The 21,218-nt window shown below is 39.9% G+C and overlaps 1 protein-coding gene across 2 annotated transcripts in view; it reads left to right on the top strand.

Moving 5' to 3' along the window:
• Positions 1-20,755, top strand: part of rab11fip3 (RAB11 family interacting protein 3 (class II)) — a 42,130-nt gene extending 21,375 nt beyond the window's left edge. Inside the window, exons 4-14 of one of the 2 annotated variants that reach the window (XM_042507422.2) lie at positions 1,402-1,574; positions 5,327-5,527; positions 8,453-8,590; positions 10,157-10,192; positions 10,351-10,444; positions 10,648-10,892; positions 11,392-11,473; positions 11,579-11,716; positions 13,791-13,946; positions 15,416-15,556; positions 15,654-20,755. In XM_042507422.2, coding sequence (XP_042363356.2) covers positions 1,402-1,574; positions 5,327-5,527; positions 8,453-8,590; positions 10,157-10,192; positions 10,351-10,444; positions 10,648-10,892; positions 11,392-11,473; positions 11,579-11,716; positions 13,791-13,946; positions 15,416-15,556; positions 15,654-15,767 — 1,518 coding nt within the window. In that variant the 3' untranslated portion in view covers positions 15,768-20,755. The remainder of the gene's footprint in view (positions 1-1,401; positions 1,575-5,326; positions 5,528-8,452; positions 8,591-10,156; positions 10,193-10,350; positions 10,445-10,647; positions 10,893-11,391; positions 11,474-11,578; positions 11,717-13,790; positions 13,947-15,415; positions 15,557-15,653) is intronic. The other variant, XM_042507423.2, reaches the window with a different exon arrangement.
• Positions 20,756-21,218: the final 463 nt, after the last annotated feature.

The raw sequence follows: 21,218 nt of genomic DNA, 5'->3' as shown, positions 1-21,218 counted from the left end.
GGATAGCCCTCTGGGCCCTGCTTCTCCTGATGCTGCGTTTTTAATGGTACGTTCTGCTTTCCAACATGACTCACCTGTCTTGCCTTCATCATTGCTTCCCAGCTCTGATACCTGATAATGTGTGTCTTTTCAGTGTCTTCAGATCTTTTTTTTTTGGCATGGATCAGTGTATGGGTTTTGTATTGAACATTTGGTATTTGTTGCTGGGAGAGTCTAAAGCTTGCTCCTTTTGTTTGAACTTGTTGCTTGGAGGTGTAAATGCAGCAGGTTTTTTTTTTTGCTGGGAACAGCCATCTGAATCACAGCAGGCTGTCTCTGAAGTCTGTTTCTGCTCAGTTATTTGTTTGGTAATTGGCGTTGGTACCTGTCTGGCTAAACCTGAAGATTCAAAATAGACCATCTGGGAGATTACTGTTTTTTTTCACACTGTTCAATCACCCCATCACTGCCATTTTACTTAATATAATTTCACATAATCCTGATTATAAATACGTTTGATAACATTTAAAAGCCAGAACCAGAAGATATTGCAATGCATGGTGTCCTGTGTCATTATAATGATGGTAACAGCTTGTTTAGCAATAACTGTCTGTTTCCAAGAGCCATATTATTATTTTATTTGGAAAATACACTTAGGGCTGGGCAAGACATTGATATTATATTGATACCGTGATATGAGACGAGATATTGTCTTAGATTTTTGATATTTTAATATTGTAAAAGTGTAAAAGTGTAAAAACAAAAATATTGTTAAGAGTGTATTTTCTGAACTGACCTGATTGGTCTATTATTTGCCTTTGCCCACTTAGTTCTTATATCCACATTATTGATGATTATTTATCAAAATGTCATTGTGTAAATATTGGGGATGCATAGTAACAATTGCATGTCATTGGTATCGGCTGATATTGGCTTTAAAATGAAATATTGGAGTCAGTCAACATGGTGATTTCTGCTGATACGACAAACTGATTTTGTTTTTTTTTTGATAAAGAGAACATGTACAAAAAACAGTTGATAAAATTAATAAGTAAATAAATGGAAATACATGTAAAAACAAATATAAACTGGAATACAGGCATTCAGTCAGATTCAGGGAAGACAGTTGCTTAATTTTTCCCCAAAAAGTGAGTATAACAATACAGGTATTTTTTAATGGCCAAATGAGTTTTTATGTATTGGCATATAGGATATTGTCCGAAAAAATCCCATATCTTGCATCCCTCATAAATATTTATTGATAGCACTAATAGCCATCCCTACAATATTTGGTCAAAAATATTGATGTGATATTTTTTGTTATTGCTAAGCCCTGTGTACACACTATTCATGTTCATGCTCTTATTGTAACCTCAGTGAATTATTGGGATTTATAATCTTGTTCTGTTTTTGTTCCTGCAGCAAAATGAGGTGACAGACAGTGCATACCTGGGCTCCGAGAGCACTTACAGTGAGTGTGAGACCTTTACCGATGAGGACACAGGAGCACTTGTACCTCCAGAGATGCACGAGGATGTGGAGACAGACAGCGGCATCGAGGCCACGTTGCACGACCCTGAAGATGGCGGAAACAGGTCAGTTTAAAATTCACCTTCAGCCATATCCACAATGGCAATTCTGGCTCATACTTCCTGAATACGCCCTCTGCTTGGTGTTTGATGCTGAGAGGGCTAGTCGCAACCCTGAATGACTTCTCTAATACATCATCAGTTGTAATCCACTTGTCACGAGATCAGCGTCATAATGCTGTTTGTAATCGCCGCTGGCTGCTGAAATTACCGTAAATGTGTCACATCTCTTCAGCTGAGGGTTAGCCGTAGAGTTGCCCTGCTTTGACCCGTCACACGGATCATGTGGTTTGAAAGTCTTGCCTGCCCAATGCTGGATCACTTGGGTTCTATGTGGGTCACCAGACGGGCAGATTAAACCGAGGCAATAGGCAGCCACCACTTTATTGACTTTACATTCCTCTTGAAACACCAGTTAGTAGAAAGTCATTGAAATATAGAGTATTTTACACATCGTTTTTGTTTTTTTTTTTTTTTTACTTTCAATTAAGTGTAGCAGCTCCTCTTGTAGTCATACTCCATGCACTGGCAAAGGCATTTTGAGGCAACACTTGACATACTCAGCGAGGACATCGACTGTTGTTTTCTGTACGTCTGAACAGGAAAGCTCGTTTAGAGATAACTTGAAATGTGCACAGTGCGAGCGCCCGAGACCTTGAACATAAAAAAGCCTTTCCACCATTTTTTTCGTCGTTGTGTCTGAGTGGACTGGCTGATAAGAGACTGAGATCCTCTCAGTGAATGACACAAATAGTTCACAATCTTAGTGAATGGAATATTTTTAATTTGATCTTTCAAAAATTGGACAGCCGAATGCGTTCTTGGGAACCACTTGGGTTCTTTCGATAGTTTTGTTATAACGGTTTTCATTTGTCTTTATGGCTAATGATTGCTATGTACTGGAGTTTGATTATTTTATTATTTTATTACTATGAAGGTTGATATAATAATTCTCCCCAGTTATCCCACAGCCCCCCTCAACACCAACACTGCCCGCTCAAAGCAGTCAAAATAATAAAAAGCTATCCTCCATATTGAGTACTACAATTTTCTAAATCTCTTGCACATTGCATGGTATGAGTTTCTCATACCGACACACAGCTGTCAGTCCACCATTAGTCCTTTCAAAATCAGAAAGGGTTGGTATTATTTTGGCTTTGATATTGGCTCTTTTGTAAAAAATGAGCTCCATTTAATTCTACCATATAGCACAACGTAGCGTAGACGTGAATTGAATTTGATAAACACAGTCGTGAGTCATTTTTGACCAGCAACACAGTAACAAACTGTCTTTGTGTTTCTGTGATCCACTCTTTGAATCAAGTAGAATGAGTAAGACAGTGTTCCCGCAGTCATAAAATTCCTGGAAGTGTTATGAAATCAGAAAAACTGTTTTGCAGGCCTGGAAATTGTTTTTGAATTAACAAATCAACATGTCTTTTAAAAAATATTATAGGGTAAGTTTTGGATCAGTTTTGGTGTATTTTAAGGGTGCAGCTCAAACCCTGATCATGAACACAATTTCTCATTTTAATCGGTAAACGAATATTGCAGCTTTATCTCCCTTATTGTCAGAGACTGGTGGCTGCTGCGGATGATGTCTGTATGTCTGTGCATTAATGGTTTTTGTTGATGGAGCATTCGAGTAAAGCACGAGAGAGGAAGTGCAGAGAAGTGAGGCTGAGTCTGCTGACTCTGTGACCCGTCTGTCCGGCCTGATGACGGACTGGAGTGGTCTGCCTGACAGGGATGCGTTTGGACTTCCCATTCCATGATTGAGCCTTGAATTCCAGGAAGTGTTGAGTTAGCGCTTTTTTTGGTCGTATGGAGGGGGTTGTTTTCCTTTTTTTTCCTGTAGTGTGGGCTAATCTCATTCTCTCCCTTCGACTTATTCATACCAACGCCATGCTTACTTCACTGCTGACGGGAATCCAACACCCCATGACCTTTATATTCTCTCACTTCAGCAGTCTGTTTATGAAAAATTGGGAGAGTCACCGCCTCCCTGTTAAAGAAGATAAGTTTCCATAAAAAAAACATGGGCATGTTATCCAAACTTTTAAGGGTTTTTCCAAGTCCCAAACTATTTGCTACTTAATAGTGATTCAAAACTTCAAAACAAGAAGGTCAGTGAGTTTTTGTCATGTGGCAGCCCTACTAACTCGAGGCATATTCAGGGTAGGAGTATATGTACTGGACCAGGGATTAAGAATCTAACAGGATTAGCCTCCCCCACCCTCCTCTGTCCTACCCGTGTCCCCACACACATTTGGCCCTTGGACGGTCAGCAGGACTGTCTGTTGGCCGTTGCTTAGCCTCAAATCTGATTAACCCACTCGCAGTGCACCCTTTCTGGTACAGCCTCAAGTGTGTTCGGGTGGCACAGACGACGCAGCAATCAGTCATGTGGCACTGATTGGCGGCTCGTTAAAACCACAAACTTGGCTGTTTTCAAAAGCGGACCCTTTTTTGTTTTCTCCAAACTGGAGAGTCGCGGTTTTTGTTTCAAATCAGCGTGAACCTGTGAAACTTCAGAATTCCACTCTGGTTGTCCGGTGTTTTGACTCCAGTTGCTCCACGGCTTTCACGCCAGGGCAGCGGAGGGCGTTTAAAGATGCGTTCTCTCTCTTCGCCGTCCCTCTGCGTGAGGGACCTCAATATGGGGCCAAGTACTAAGAACCCAAGTAAAGGGTAAGTGACTGCAAAATTGGTTGTGTTACTGTTTAACTGTCGAGTCCAATGTTTACACAGGACATTGCTGCACCTGAAGTTCCGTCGTTTTGGTTAAAAGACACCGGAGAGTGTTCAAATTATCGTTTGCGTCCGACTTCTTTGGCTTTGTGTGTTTTTTTGGTTTTTTTTGATCTTTTCACAACATAAAGGAAGGTGACGTTTTAGCTTTGAGTTGGCCACATGAATGTCATTTGTCTTGTAAACAAGGAAAATGGTCTTTGTCATGGTGTGCTGAGAAGGCAAGCTTTTCTGCTGATTTGGACATCCTTGTTCTGTGTGCTCAAGACATCTCACACATCCTGTTGGGCAACAGGAAAGGCCAGCTTTCCAGCTTTCCAGCTTTCCTGTAAAAAGAATATCAAAGACTTTATTTACCCGAACTTCACAAGTCACAGAAAAAGACTTGCAGGTCTGCACTCATATAACCAGCCTATTATGAAAGCCAAAGTCGCAACCCTCTCTGTCAGCGCATTTAAGAACATCTTGACCCACATCAAACTACCCGAAAGCTCCTCTCACATGTCTCAAGTGTTCCCATCATTGTTTTGCATTACCAGCAAGGCAGGAGACATTTCGTTTCAGCCAAAGCAGACTTTGGGATTAATGTGAATTAACAGATTACCTTTGAAGACAAGTGATCGCCGAACTTGTCCAGATTGCCGCTCTTCCTGGGGGAAGATTAATTGTACTTGTTTGGGATTGACATTTGGCTCTAGTCATTTCCAGGCCTCTCGGTTCAACACACCAGCAACTAGTTATCCAGATACTGTTGCTCAAGTACTAGAATAGCATGTCTATGTTCTTTGAATGAAGTCAAAAGTTTGGCCTTGTTTGGTTTGGCTGAGAGTGCGGTTTTGTAAATGGATGGTTATGTGGCTGTTTATGCCCAGTCCATTTTTATCCTGTGTAAACCTGACACATTTCCCGCTATTTTTAGCTCACACCTAAAATACACAACATTGTTGTCGTATGTACGAGCGAGCACACAAACACTAACAGTAGTCCATTCTTATGTGCCTCCTCAGGTTTTCCCTGAACTCTGAGCTTCATAACCACTCGCTGGTGACGGTCATCGGTGGAGAGGAGGAGCAGTTTGAGGACTTTGGGGAAAGTAACACCTCAGAGTTGCTCCTGGAGAGCAGCGTGGAGGGAACGGAGGGGGAGGGCGACTCACCTCTCGTGCAGCCAGCTGAGCAGATCAATGGCTCCTCACTGCTCTCTCCCAGGTATGCGCTTGTCCTCCCACACACCCGGAGTACCTCTGACAAAGTTTAACCCTCTACATGTCAGGCTTGTATAACGTCATCCTGGATATTATTCAGCTGATGTGAATATTCACCAGACTTTCTTTTTATCAACGCTTCCTGATAAGAGGTGTGACAGTTACATTCTCAGCTGCATTGTCCAGGTTTAGAAGCGCCTATTTACGTTCTTCAGAGAAAATGTTTCTCTTTCGACAAAGACACTGAGGTCAAACGTTGATAAGAGCTATCTAGAGACGTCCTTCCTGCCCTTATCTGCCTTTATATGCCTTTTCAAGCGAAGGCCAAGATAAATTAAGTGTTACCAAAGTTCATTCCATCAGTCTCGCTGTTTCATAGTTACTGAAATGGATATTTGGCTTAATCCTAAAACTGTGCTTCCGTTCATTTGTCCTTGTACTGTGGTCTTGAGTTGTCTGAGTAAATATTTTAAGCTCAAGCAGTTAAAGTCTTCAGGGCGGACAAACCTTCAGGGACATACAAAAGGTGAATGTTGTGGTGCATTGAGGAGTATTGTTACGAGTGTGACGAGGGACATCCTGTACAAACCTGACATTTTTGGCGGCCACAGTTTTTGTTATTATTTGAGAAGGTACTACGCAAAACAAAATGGAGAAAAGGACCTGATAGCATAATAATAATAAGAATGGTTTGTTTATTTAACACTTTTTTAAAACACACAGTTACAAAGCGCTTTCAATTTAGTTAAAACGTACAAATGAAGTATACGGACATGCAAAAATCCACACCTATGTAAACATAAATCCATATACAGGGGTGATTTTATTAAAAGGCCAACCTATAGATATGAGTTTCCAGGAGCTGCTTAATAGAAAGGCACAGATTCAGCACTTTTGATTACAAAGGGAAGGTTTTTCCAGAGTTTGGGAGCAACTACTGCAAAAGCTCAGTCACCTATAGATTTAAAATAAGAACGGGGAACAGATAGGAGGTCTTGATCTGATAGTCAAAGTGCCTGAGCAGTAGAATAAGGGCTTAACATCTCTGCTATATATGCAGGGGCCAGGCCATGCAAGGCCTTGAAAGTGATGAGTAACATTTTAAAATAATTCTGTATTTAAGTGGAAGCCAATAAAGAGAGGCAAGAACTGGGACTGAGGACCAGTTTTGTACCTCCTCTATCAAAATGCAGCCTGGCCGTTCCTTTTTGTACCATTTGGAGACGAGCTCTGGAAGACAAGTAAATACAAGTAAAGAGTGAAATGCAGTCGAGTCTAGTGGAGCTGAACCATGCAGTGAGAACGAGGCTAAACCAGCTTTGACATGGGCTGCAGTAGTACACATACATGTTGACTTAAGCAGTGTGACTTTTCCGAAATAACATGAAAATACAGCCACATTTTTACACATACGCACTCCTCTCTATGACACCATTCATTTATCGTAAAGCCCCTGTTATTGCCTTTTTTCCAGTCGTCTTTTTCCTCCCTCCTTCTCTGTTTTCATCCGAGACTAAAAGCCGGATAATGCTTAATTCCCACTTGTGTGATGTTTCCATGATTTTCCTCGCCAGGAAGCTCTTAACAACTAACTGCCTCGTTTTTGTATCACATTGACAATACGGAAATAAGCTGGTCTGACTGGATTAAGATGAGATAAGATAAAATAATCCTTTATTAGTCCCACAATGGGGAAATTTGCATTGTTACCGTAGCCAGGTGTGTACAGGATAAGTAAGCAAAAGAGCCATGTAAATAGTAAAATATTGTGAAAAAACACGGTGCCAGATAGTGAAAAACATTAATAGCAATGATAGAGGTACAACTTAACTGTTTACGATTTTTTAAAATCTTGTTTGCTATATATTTTAGATACATCAGAGTCCAAAAGGATTGCTAAAGGATAAAACAAATAAAGGTTGATTATGCATCCTCAAATGATAGTTGAGAGCCAATAAATTAATCAAGAGCCAATAAATTAATCAAATCAGTGAACAAAAAACAGTATGAGGAAGATTACATTGCATACAAGTTGGTGGTGGTTAGGCTAAAAAAAAATCATACCAAAAAAAAAAAAGACCTGCATCCCACAATCTTCACCCACTCACTGAGAATGCGTCAGTGTTGTTTTGAGCCAATCATGCTCATTGTTGGCGCACGTAGCAGCGCTGCCTACACACACCCCCACATTTATCTATCTACATATCACAGCGCTGTGACTGCACATACACACTGCCAGGTTGCTTCTGTTTTGCACAAAAACGCACATCCCTGTGAGCGTTGTTTAACAAAGTCATCCTTCACACTGTCGGGGAGAAAACGGCTCGGTACAACGGCGCATACGACCATCAAGTGACACTCAAAGTCTGCCACGCCACGTTTTCTGCCTACATAAACAGAAACCTGTGCCAGCGCGTTGCATAATTCAGACCTGACTCTCTCCCTGAATGAGCAATCAGCTGACAGAGGTGATGTGAGGAGAAGGTACACACTCCAAGCAGTGAAATCAACTGTGTGTTTCAGTTGTTCGCTCAGGAGCTCAAGTTGTTTGGATTTATTTAACTTAATTGTAGCCATTCTGTAGGTTTTCTAAGCTCGCGGCAAAGATGCCAAGGTTGAAAAGACAAGAATGTTTGGCAGCAAGGGAAGAAAATCTCATCGGCACTGAAACGAGATCCACACATTCTTTTCTCCGAGAATGTTTTGTCTCCTTACGCCATCCAGAAAACAAATCACAGCCACACTGCCGTCTGTTTCACGTCTCCCTCCCGCTGTCTCGCACTGTACTCTTTGAAACTCTCCTGTGGATTTCACTAACACCCCCTTGCACCCCCCCGAAGAGGTGTTCCTGTCCCACCTCAGTGCACCCCCGTGTTGTCCATCACTCACCACTTCCTCCTCCTCTTCCTCCCTGTTTTCCTCTTTCCAGTGCACCTGCTCCTCTCCCTGACTGCTTTCAGAGCTTCCTCAGGGAGGAGGCACTGGACTTTTTCTGTAGCCAGTGTCACAAACAAATAAGTCGTCTCGAGGACCTCTCCACTCGTCTCAATTTCCTAGAGATGACTAGGTAACACGTCATTCACCAACCCACTCCGATTACAAGCTGTGTGGATGTGTTTGCAGTGCTGATTAGATGCAGTTACCATGCATGTTCTCATAATGTGTGCATGCTGACAACATGGCGTGTTATTTTACAGATTGCACTCTCACACACGCACATTATATTTTTGTTTTTTCTGTGGGTGTGTTTTAAACCCACAGTTTCCAGTGTTTTATTTCTCATTTGCACTCTCTTTTTGTGTGTGAGTTGCAGTGTGTTGATATTTAACATTTAGTGATGGAAAAACTCTCATTGCAGTGGCTATTCTTACCATCTGTACAAATTATGATTTGTCACTCATGCATAACTAACATTTTGCTCATCTGAAAAAAAAAGCTTATTAAATTGAATTTTTAAACATATGAAACAACCACCGCAGGTGTCACAGGTGAGTGATGTCTGTTTCAGTATTTTCTGCTCTCCATGTCATTGTCCTCATGCTTCATTTGAGTTGTCAAGTAAAACTTTCTCAAAGAGTTTGCTTTTATTGGAACAGACTTGCTGATCCAGGATTACTGACCAGTAGCTGTATTACAGAATACTGAAATCCCATGTGATGTGTTAAGCAACTGAATTTGCGACAGGGCATGATTAAGAGCTTTATCATAGCTATTGGGGATTTAGGAATCTATAAAATTCCTATTTTAGATTTCATTGTAAAGCAACTACAAGGAGGTTTCATTTTATGTTGATTTTGGCAGCACCTGTGGAAAAAAGTGGTAGTGTTTTCCAAAATGAGGACTTGTATTTCACCAATGCCTTGTGTTGCAAATATCTTGATAGCGTGTGTATTTGTTTTGCAAGCGAGTAAAAGAAAGAATATAGGAGGAAGAGAGCCAATTCTGGATCGGTTGTCAATTCTTTCGGATCCAGCATTTTTTTTTTCTTTTTTTACATTGCTGATTCTGTCTCATTATCAGCAATAACTGCAAAAAACAACTTAAAAATACAAATTTCTAAAGTAAAACTGCCTCTAACTTCCTTTAAACTGGCTGTCGTACTACTACGAAACTTTGCGTGGGAAAATGCAAACATGGGCTCTTCTGTTCTGCATGCTGTAAATGTTATCCAATTTTGTGCAGAATTTGACCCGGGGACAGGCATTAAGAATAACTGTTTTAATTGCCAATCTTCTCGCTGATGCTCTCGTTTGCTTATGTGGGTCATATAGATGCATCAGTATTAAATTGGGACTGTTTCATAACCAGTTAAAAACTCCTTATAGCTATTCAAGTTTCTGTAATACTCTCATGAGTCAAAACTGATCCTAGATCAGCACACGTCAGACACATTTGATACAAGCTTCTGTGTTTGCGTTAGACTGCTGTGATGTGTGAATATCTTGTAGCTTTAGTGTAAATATAAATCCAGTGATTTTTTAGTGAAGAACCCACTAAACATGCCCCTTTTTTTCTGTGGGACTCTCTACTAGCAGAGAGAGGGACGGGGGTTGGATTGGGAGATGGTCTGTCTTTCCTTTATCCTTTTTCTCTTCCTGACCATTTTTCCTGTTGTTCTGTGTCCCCCATCCAGCGCTGGCAAGAGACTGTCCAGCAAGAAAGTAGCAAGGTAAGCCAAACACATGCTCTGATTTCAGTATGCGAGGGTTCGTATTTCCAGTATAATTGTAATGGATGGTTATGTTTGGCATACAAAAACAGCAGTTTGTCAAATTTGAACTGCCGCTAGGGATTTACGTTTTTTTTTTTTTTTTCCTCCACGTGCAGACATCTCCTCCAGAACAGCTCGATGACTCTGGACACCATGAGCGACTTGACGCGGGACATCCTGGAGCTCGCCGACAACGACATCACGGACAAGGTGAGAGCTCATCTGTCACGGAAGTCCAGCTGTTAATCTTTTTCAGCCTTGTGGTTACGCACATTCATACCTGTGAGCTGCCACAATTTTCACCTGTGAAAGTAGTCGTTAAAGAAAGAAGGGACATTTCATTTTGGCAGTTAAACAGACAATGCAATACTTTTCAGTGGTGTCTCTGACCTTCAAACATGCACTCTTTTCAGGTGCTCCTCCTCGAGCGTCGGGTGGCGGAGCTGGAAAAGGAGTCGGAGGCATCAGGGGAGCAGCACACACGGCTGCGCCAAGAGAACCTGCAACTGGTGCACCGGGCCAATGCCTTGGAGGAGCAGCTGAAGGAGCAGGAGCTCCACACTGATGAGCAGCTACAGCAGGAGAGCCGCCGTCACAAGGAGGCTCTGACCAAGCTGGAGAGGGAGAGAGGGCTGGAGCAGGAAAACCTGCAGGCCAGGTACACTGCTGCTTATGTTTCACATATTTTTGGTGGCATCTAATCATTTACTGCAGAACAGCTTGATTTATATTCTATGTAAGAGCTGCACACACTACCATGTTTATTTAACACACTTTTATCCCTGTGTATATTACTTTGATGAGTGAAAAATACCTATAAACAACAACAAAAAATCATCAGCAATTAAGATGTTTTTGTTACTTTGATCATATTTTTACTGGATGTTGACAGCAAAATCAGTCAGTAGTCTGCATCCTGCTTGTTTGCTGTATTAGATAAAAAAATATATATTAAAAGCAGATTTCTTCATGGTGATGTCAGTGGTTCAGTGTTGTTTGTCAGAGGAATTTTGGCTCTGTGCTGCCACCCTCTGGCACTAGTCTGCCACTGACTGAGCTGTTGTCCTGTTATACAGCATTGTTTACTATCAACAGAGTGTCAGTTTCTACTTTCTGACTGTACCGCAGATCTCTGATGATGTGTGTTTGTTTGTCAGGCTGCAGCAGCTGGACGAGGAGAACAGCGAGCTGAGGTCCTGTGTTCCTTGCCTCAGAGCGAACATCGAGAGGCTAGAGGAGGTGAGAGCAACAGTGCATCATCTCCTGGTTTGTCTTGCCTTCGTTTCTCCATTACTCTTCTGTCTTAACACTCTTCTCCATCCTCGTCCTTGTTTTGTTTTCCAGGAGAAGCGGAAGTTGCAGGATGAGACAGAAGTCATGACCGACAGGCTGCAGGAGGAGATGGAGTCCCGCAGAAAGATGGCTGACAAGCTGACCCATGAGCGCCACCAGAACCAGAAGGAGAAGGAGAGCACTCAGGAGGTGGGACTGGTCTCTCTTTGTTCAAAATAAACAATATTACAAAATATAACAATACAGCATCAACATTCCTGATGTGTAGGGGTTGGAGATTTAGCCAAAATCTTCCATTGTGGTATATTTTATATGATGATAAGGGTATATATTATGATATATAATTGTTCTGTAAATTCAATTAACGAATTGTTTTAAAAAATTCTTTTTTATTTTAAATTTTAATAAAAAACAACTGCCTCATGTTAGACAACACTTCAGTTAAAGACAAAAATCTCAAAACAGTAAAAGTGAAATTCTTTCAACATGGAAGCTTTAAGGTTCATGAGGACAATAATTGTCCCATTTCAACCTAATATTTCTGTGCACGTTTATGCCTGTATGCTCAAGGACCTCCTATGTCTGCAGTGATCAACCATTTTTGAAAAACCTATTTTTATTGTCTGTATAATATCGTCACTGACTCCTTTAAACCAGCCAGTGGGAACAACAAGTCAGCAACAAAATCATAAAGTTAAAGGTTTTACCACCAATCAGCTGGGCTAACAACAAGCCTGAGCTAGTCTGTAGCTGGCCACATTTTGCCCTTTGTAAAAACATCATTTTGAATCAGAGCATCTGCTAATTCATTCCAAAGCTGATATGTTACAATAAAGTGAGGCATTTTAGGATAGAAAAAGTCTGCATTTCCCCAGCATCATTACTGTTAGAGAGACAGAAGCAAAAAATAAGTGAGATTCAAATCTTCTTCGTTTGGTAGAGAAGAGGGAGGTAAAGAGGGGTTTTGTCGGACATTGTGTCCGAGGTCTGTTACCTTATAGCGTGTGTACTCTGGATACACCCTGATTACGTAACCTGCATATCGTCTCCCCTTCATTCTGCTGCTGTCCTTCATACACGCTGGACAGACAGCCTGCCCTGCACTCCCTGTTTCCCACCCACATGCCCGTAGAAACACCTGGCAGACATCTGACCTCTTATCTAATTTCAAGTGTCACAGGTTTCTGTTTTTACAACCTCACACTCCTCCTCCACATCTGCACAAATCAGTTTACCTTGCAAAGTAGCTGGATTTGCAATAAGAATCATGAGTCATGCTTAAATCACGAGATCTCACGAGCTGCATAGCCTGCCCCAACAGCTCCTGCATTAGACAGAACATACCGTCATATCGCTGAGCCGTACTGCATGTGCCAAATCATTTTGTGCCCAAAAGGCATCATGTAAGGGCATTAAGAAGGGTTGGGACTCTAAATGCAACAAATTGATATCTTTTTAATTTAATGTGGAGTACAAATACATGCCACACAAAGCTACGTTAATCACATATGAATGTGTGTGTCAATATATTTTTTAAATTAAATTCAAGTGTTTGGTAAATGATTATTTATAGGGCTAAAAATCAACAGCAATTTTGCATTTTATCCTTCAACTTCTGTCAGGATGGTCTTGAAGTGAACCCTAAATTTCATGGAAGGTGGTATTAGCCCTTTGAATCCTGGAGAAACATCACTTCTCTTTTGCTGCTTTCAGACACCTTTCACAAATATTTAAACCTCTAAACCCTGAGCTAATTGGTAGGGTTTCAAAAACATGGTAAAGCAATATGCAACCTGGGTTTTTTTTTGGAAATGTTCCACCGATTGCAAGGAATTTGTAGAATTTTTTTTTTTAAAATGCTAGGGACAGAATGTATAGGGAAAAAAGGAAAAACTTAAAGTGAAGGAAAAAACTATTTTATAATGATCATAATTGCATATTTAAAACTTTGTTATGAAATTATTAAAAGATTTTAAAAACCTTTTCCAAGCCATTTCCTAATTGTGTGTTTTTTATGTTTTTTTTAACAAATTTTCAGGCTATTTCCTTGTACTTTTAACTAATTTCTTGCCAATTTGGGGGTTATTTTCTTCTTTTGTGGCTCATTGCCTTCTTCCCATGTTTATTTAAAAAAAAAATCAAGATATTTTGCTCCGGTTTTAAATGGGTTAAATCTTTAAAAAGTTTTAAATTTAACTTTGAGAACCCTGGAGTTACCCTCTATTACTTTACTGACCAGTGTCCCTTGTTTGTTTGTACTTAGCTCATTGAGGACTTGCGTAAACAGCTCGAACACCTACAGCTCTACAAGCTGGAGGCCGAAGCAAAGAGAGGGCGCACACCTGGCGCCGGGCTGCAGGAGTATCAGACCCGCACACGCGAAGCTGAGCTGGAGCAAGAGATCAAACGACTCAAACAGGTAGCAAGCCCATTCTGAGTGTCCTCACTTTTCTGCCTCTTCACTTATTTATGTCTTGTTCTCTTATTCTGTCGCTCTGTAGCTGTTTTGAAAGGGATGATTGGGCCTTATTTGCCAATATCTTCCTTCTCTTTAATTTGTTCTTCAGAAAAGTCCATGACAGATTCACGCTGTGTTCTTAAACCACAGTAATGTTTGCATATTTGTTTTTTTAATGATGAGCGTGTGTCAGTTAAACTTAATTATCATAGGCAAATGCCCTGCAAATCTCCACAACAGGTCATGAGGCTGCAGTGCCGTGTGCACACACACACAGAGACTGCAGATGAAAAAAAGTTGAGTGAAGTGAAAGTCTGCAGAGGGCGGAGCTCTGCCCTGATGTGGAGGTGCTCCTGCAGAAAGTGAACGCCAAACGAGCTATCATATTTACCGGCAGGAGTTGATATAATATTAAAAAAAATGGATGAGATGCTAAAAATATGAGTTAATTAACCACCAGAACCGCAACCCTCAAACTTTATGCATTACTGTTAACACGACTGTCAGGACTGAGGACAGAGACGAGTGCTGCGGCGCTCTCCAAGGTGTGGGTGTGTGTGTGTGTGTGTGTGTTTGTGTGTTTGTTTTTTTTTTTTTTAGAGAGAGACAGAGAGACGGTGAAGATGGACTTATTAATGAAATATTTGATGAAGTCAGTAATAACTTAATTGTAATGCTGTTTTTTTTCACTTTTTGTGCCTGCCCATACTGCCAGTGATATTTTCTAACATGATTAATCAGTAATTATTATCAATCAGTCAATCAGACTATTTTGCATCTAATTTTTCATACAAGCAAGTGTAACAGTGTTTTATGTATGTGTATGTGTTTTAGTAGCTAAAAGGTAAATAATAGGATAACAGACATATTATAATAGATAAAAACATTAAATATAATAAAATAATATACCATCTAGTAAATGAAACTAAAATGTACAAATAAATAGTCCATAAATAAATAAATAAATAAACAGGTAACGTTCAAATAAAAGCCAAACTTAAAAAGGTAGGTCTTGAGTTTGCTCTTATTAGATGACATGATTCACATTAACTGATGTGAACGCAAGTGTCATGTTTATTTTAAAAGACTGTAATGCATTTCCTTAAATGAAAATGATAAGCGAAAAATACTAAAGATATTATTGGAATATAAATCCTAAAATATTACACAGCTGTAGAATTGAAGACAGCGCAGTAACCCGTTATTCTTCACAGACATGTCAGCACAAAATGTGCACGAGTGCATTTTTGTGTGAGTAGATTCTGTTCGTACTTAAGAACAAATCTTACATGAGAAAACATTTGCGAATGTCAGAATCTATGTAAAAACTACACAAGTGGCGTTTAAGAAGGAACAGTGAGGCCAAGTGATTCTAAAATTCTTCTTGAATTGTTTTTAATGACGTTTTACATTCCACTCGACCTCTCCAGGACAACCGCAGCCTAAAGGAGCAGAACGACGAGCTAAATGGGCAAATTATCAACCTGAGCATCCAGGGAGCCAAGAACTTGATGTCGGCCTCCTTCTCTGACTCCCTGGCAGCTGAGATTAACAATGTCTCTCGTGTGGAGGTGGGTTTGGAAAACAGGAAACAAGTTTAAACATACTGTCTGCGTGTTTTTGTTTTATCACTTCAGTCTCCACTGACTGCTGTTTCTCTGTTTCTAGTTGATGGAGGCTGTCCACAAACAGGAGGAGATCAACTACAGACTCCAGGACTACATTGACAAAATCATCGTGGCCATCATGGAGTGCAATCCCTCCATCTTAGAGGTCAAATAGACGCCACACAGCCAGGCTGCCGCGCACAGTGACTCCTCAGGCTGTCGGAAAATACTGGAGACTTGGCTAAAAGAAAACGACCAGGAGAAGGATGTAAAAATGTTCGGACATCATTTTGGTAGGAGAACAACAACGCACTCAACTTATCCAACTCCTCCCTAAAAAAAGAAGGATTTAAGATTTCTAAGAAGCCCATGGCTGTCAGTGAAAAATAAGCAATTTTCAGTTAGATATCCCTCGAGTCCGTGCTTATTTGTGAGTGAATATGCGTCAGCCCTCCTGAATACACTTGGGTTCTGGTGACCTCCATGTATTTGGCTAGAGGGACCCGAGTCTTCCCCTTGTTGAGAGAGTGAATGTGTAAATGTGTGCGAGTGGTCGGTGTCATAAAGAGTTAGAAAATCGTCCCGTCCCTTTCCCAAAAAAAAACAAAGTGTCAACGTTTAAAACGATCAGACAATTCTACAGAACCGAAAAGGCCTTAAATGAAAGGTGATCCAAGTATTCATAAGTATTCATTAATTAAGCATGCCATACATGCCTCAGTTCAGACAGTGAAGGGTTAACTGGGATGTCGGTGGTATGTGGGCTGTGATCTCCTGAACCAGGCTGAGTCATGTTTTAATCACACGTGAGAAAGCCGTATGAAGCACTGGGCAGGAGATCGGAGCAGCAGTTTCTCCTTTGAATTTGTCTTTCGTGTATTTAAAGGAATATTTCACCCACAAAATGATCTTTTGTGTGTCAGTTACTCACCCTGTGTTTGGCGAAATTTGCAAAGAAGATTTTGTTTTTCTCTCATGCCCCCGCGTGAACGAAGAATCCAAAAATGGAAAGAATTTCTTGATGAATTGAAGTCATAGGGGTCCGTGTTCAACAACAGTAAAACTATATCAAAACATCTGTTTACAAACTCTCACACGACTCGTGCCGTATAATTTAAGTCTGATTTATTCAGTCTTATGCTCATGACTCCAAACAGACAGCCATAACTGATGAGAAACGTATCTGTGCGTCCTCAGTCAGACTCCATTAACACAGACAGTCATTTTGTGTGTTTATTTGTATTTAGTGAATCCAAACTAAGTATTAAAACACCCAAAGTAACACAAACAGATCTCAGCTGCAGTAGATTAGCGGCTCCTGTGTTAAGCCAAGTAGAGCTGTTTTTTGTTAGGGATGCAGGATACAGAATGTTTTCTGTGGGTATCCAATATGTAATAACATTTCGTATCTCATTTAGCCGATACCAGTATATCCACTTTTTTCATTACCTAATTTTAGTGATGAGGAAGTTCTCTTCTGTAGTATAGTTAACATCATAATAAGCATACTCTTATCGTGACGGCCCACCAGAAAATGGAGACATGAAGGATAATGCTTTTTAATATGTGCAAAATAAGAAAAATACTTCGATTTAGGGTTGTTTTGTACATGTTCACTTTCTCAACAATAAAAACACAACATATATAGGTTTGTGATAGCGGCAGAAATCAGCACGTTGGCAGATTCCGATATTTTATTTCAAAGCCAATATCGGCTGATACCGATGACGTGCTCATATTAACATGCATCCTAGTTTTTTGTCAGCGGAGTCTGGCTATGAAGAGAGTGTAGATAACTTTCCGTTCAGCTCCCTGTTAGAAATGACTGTCTGTTTGGGAAATACTGAGCATACCTCTGGAGAAATGAGACGTGGATTTTACGGCACAAGTTGTGTGAGTTTGTAAACGGATGTTTTGATGTATTTTTTCATTTTTGTTTAGAGTTTCCGAATGACTTCAATTCATCAAAGTTTTTTTCAGGTTTTGGACTTTTTGTTCACCACCGGGGAAGTTTTCTACATGGATTCAGTGTAACACAGGGTGAGTAACTGATAAATAATAGTTATTTGGGGGGTGAAATATTCCTTCAAAGCTTGCGGTGCTCCCTACCAGTCCCTATAACAGTGTGTTCTGTCCTTTAACCAAGTTAGACTGTCTTTCCAGTGAACTCAAGTGAGGGACATTTCTAGAGGTCGAGGATGAGAAATGCCCTGAGGGTTTATTTTGTGTGTGTGTGAGGTGTTGTTTTTTTGCGTAGTGTTACTTTAAGGTTTTAAAAAAAAAAAGCTTGGTGACACTAACGAATAATATAAGCTTCAATATCCCAAATGAAGGAAGTGGTTTATAATTTGCTTCATCTCATTTTTTGTTTTACAATGAAACAGGGTCCCGGAGCTCAGGTGGGCTGGAAACCTCAAGTGGAAAACAAAGTACTACATCTCCCATCACTCCCTGGCACAAATAGTAAATGACTCAAACTGATCTCACAAAGTGTCGATTGTAACTGACAAAATATAACCTGCTCATACTGACACATATTTTTTTTTAAATCTCCAGACACTTAAACTAAGCATGAAGGGACACTGATTAGTGATTCTGGGAATTGTAGTCAAGTTTTCTTGTTTTTTTTAGTACAGCCCACCTGACCCCGGTGTTCTCTTGCTGAGTGAAAGTAATGGGGAGCAAGTTTATCCAGGTAACCAACCCTTTTTTTTTATCGATGCACAGGTGATTTATTGTCGGTAAAAATGTTATTGAGACTGAAAAATGACGACATTTGACAAGTTGTATGTGAATAATCAAATGGTTGTACTTTGCACTAAGTTTTGTTTTGATTTCATTATTGTTTTGTTGATAGAAAAAAAAAACGTTTATTGTGAAGGGATCAAATCATAAATGAAGATAGTTTTGAACTGGTGTGGGCTGCAGATATCCCTCTCACACTAAAAAAAGAAAATGCATCGCACTGTTTAATATCATAATGAATTGGAAACAGTGAAGAATACCACAAACTACATTTTGCAGCCATGAGTTTAATATTTAGTTATACATTGTATTTTTCCAACCATTGGGAGTTCAGATGAGCTTTTTTTTTTTGCTGGTTGTTGGCTAGTTTTATCGTTTTCCAGACCAGATTTAATACTAAAGAGACGTGGCAGACTTTGGTAGCAATAATGCTTGGAACGAACATTGATGAAGTGCAGTTGAAACCAACCTGCTCTTTATTTCCTCTGCTGAAGCAACATCTGCTTTTTCTGAAGGACTGATTTTGGACTGATGCTTTAACGGTACCGCGCAGCCATCACTTTTGGACTTTGGACTCAGAAACTGGACACAAGATACCTGCTGGACATCTTCACAGATTTCTAGTTGAAGGGTAGTCGGGGGAGTTTGTTTTTGTCTCAACAGCATGGCATTCTGCACCAATATGCGACGAGGAATTCCTATCTGTCACCCCGTTCACATCTGTGTCACTGCTCTCCTTCACCTGCCACTCCATGGAAAAATATGGCCTTGGATGTAAATGACTTGTACATGTAAAGTTTTTTCTACACTCATTCTAGATTCTAGGTATTTTTATAGTCAGAGGAAAATGAACATTTCTTCTTCTTGTCTTATGCTGAGAGACAGCTGCCTGTATTCTTCTCTAGCATGTAGCGTGTACAGTATCTGTTGGGGATTTTTTTTTTCCTTGTTAGAAGTCACATGCAGATATTTATTCATCATTTGACACACTCTGTGATCTGTTCTGCTGAGTATATCTTTGTACATTATTTTGAATACACAGCGGGGGGATTGAAATCACGGCGAATGAATCTGCGGGAGAATTTATTGAGAAGAGAAATTGTCTTTTGAGGTGACTCGCCATTTTGTGTTGGAAAAGCTTGAACGTGACCTGCTCGGAGTGGTCATTTGTCGAGGTCGCGGCACTCTTCTGTTACGCTGACGTTGCCGTGACCTCCTCAGGGTTGTGATTTTTTAGACATAATGGCCGAGTCTGCAGTTTCTACTGTTGTCTTCCCAGATGGAATCAGGTCCTGCATGGAAACCGATTTTTTTAATTGTATATCTCTGATTCAGTGGTTTGACCTATGTTTTGACCGACAAATAATATGCTATAATTTCCATTAGTGGAGCTGTGAGACCTCACAATGTCAACACAAGACACCTAAAACCTCAAGGCTGTGCTGAGTTCAGCTTCCTGCCTTCTAGTGTGACAGGAGGTTTGCCCCCAACAGATTTAATACTCCATTCTTTATCCTAATAAATCCTTTTTTTTTTTTTGCATTACAAACAGGAAATGGGATGACACTTGAACACAGCAGGCTACACTTAATTCTCTCCCTGCTTCGTATAAAGTATTTGACAGATAGTTTTGGGACTAACAGGAGCGGCAACAGAATAAGTAGTGAGACCAGAGCTGACAAACATTCCCTTTTAGCAGAGCTGAAGGTGACTGCACTTTAACCACCAAATTTCTCCGTTTTAACGCCTGCTTTCAAAATGACCAAAGACAGATGTTTCAACTTAAGCTGATCCTTCTTATCTATCAGGGTCTGTAACATTTTCCTGCTCTGATAAATCAACAACCTGCCCTGACAGAAAACAAAAAAAAAAACTGGCCTGCTAGTCTAAACACTGTGCCTCTGTGTCTCAAACTTTGCCTCTAAAACTAACCTGACGATGAGCCCTGGGGAAAGCACTGACCACGTGACTGTCAGTTTGTTAAATTATACTGATGACATACCTAAACTGTAAATATGAATTGTCATTTTTGTGAACTTTCTCTCTCTCACACACGCACATACACACACACACACACACACACTCACTTCCAGTGTCCAAAGAAAGTTTGCTCAAGGCACAAACATCACTACTGTAGTAGTGCATGGCTTGCCATTATGTGACATGGGAAGATTTGAAAAAAAAAAGAGTGAATATTGTAGAAAAGAGAAATTGTAAAAGTTAAATTTATTCCTATTTTCAAAGATAAATGTATAAATTATAACAGTATTGGTTACAGCTGTATATTATTTTTGAAGATCCCCAAATGATCTAATCCTAATTGTTACAGGGGAAATATAATTTCAGTCATTGTAAAAAGAGAAAAAAATAAAGGTAAGAAGTGAAAGTAAGATTAGAAAAATAAATGGAATAAAATGAGCCTGTGTTTGATTGTCTCTTTTTTTGCATGTTTTTTTTTTTTTTTTTACATTGTATGATGCTTACATGCTATTTACACTTAATTTGACAGAAATAAGTAGCTCAAATGGTTGTAATTTCCCAAACAAAAATTCTCAAATGAATAACTGAATTGTTTTGAAGTGATAAAGCCCTTCATTACACTATCCATAAATGAGCACAAATTCTATTATACACATTTATGAAACAACCTTTAAAATAACCTACTTTCACACGAAACTCTTAAAAAAATAAAATGAATGAGTAAAAAGCCTTTTCATTTAAAATATCATAATAACCTCCCGATTGCTGTGAAACATCAACAAAGTTCTCTACCAAACAACTAATGATCATTTTTACTAAATAAAGCTTGAACGCATCACAGTGTTGCTCAGTTCAACCTGCTGGAGCTGCTCATTGGCCACAAAGCTACATTTCAACTTAC

This window comes from Plectropomus leopardus, chromosome 19, assembly GCF_026936395.1.
Source record: "Plectropomus leopardus strain MGB_pleo_1.0 chromosome 19, ASM2693639v1, whole genome shotgun sequence".
NCBI lineage: Eukaryota > Metazoa > Chordata > Actinopteri > Perciformes > Serranidae > Plectropomus > Plectropomus leopardus.
The sequence above is the reverse complement of the archived record's forward strand: the minus strand, read 5'-3'. Positions and strand labels throughout refer to the sequence as shown.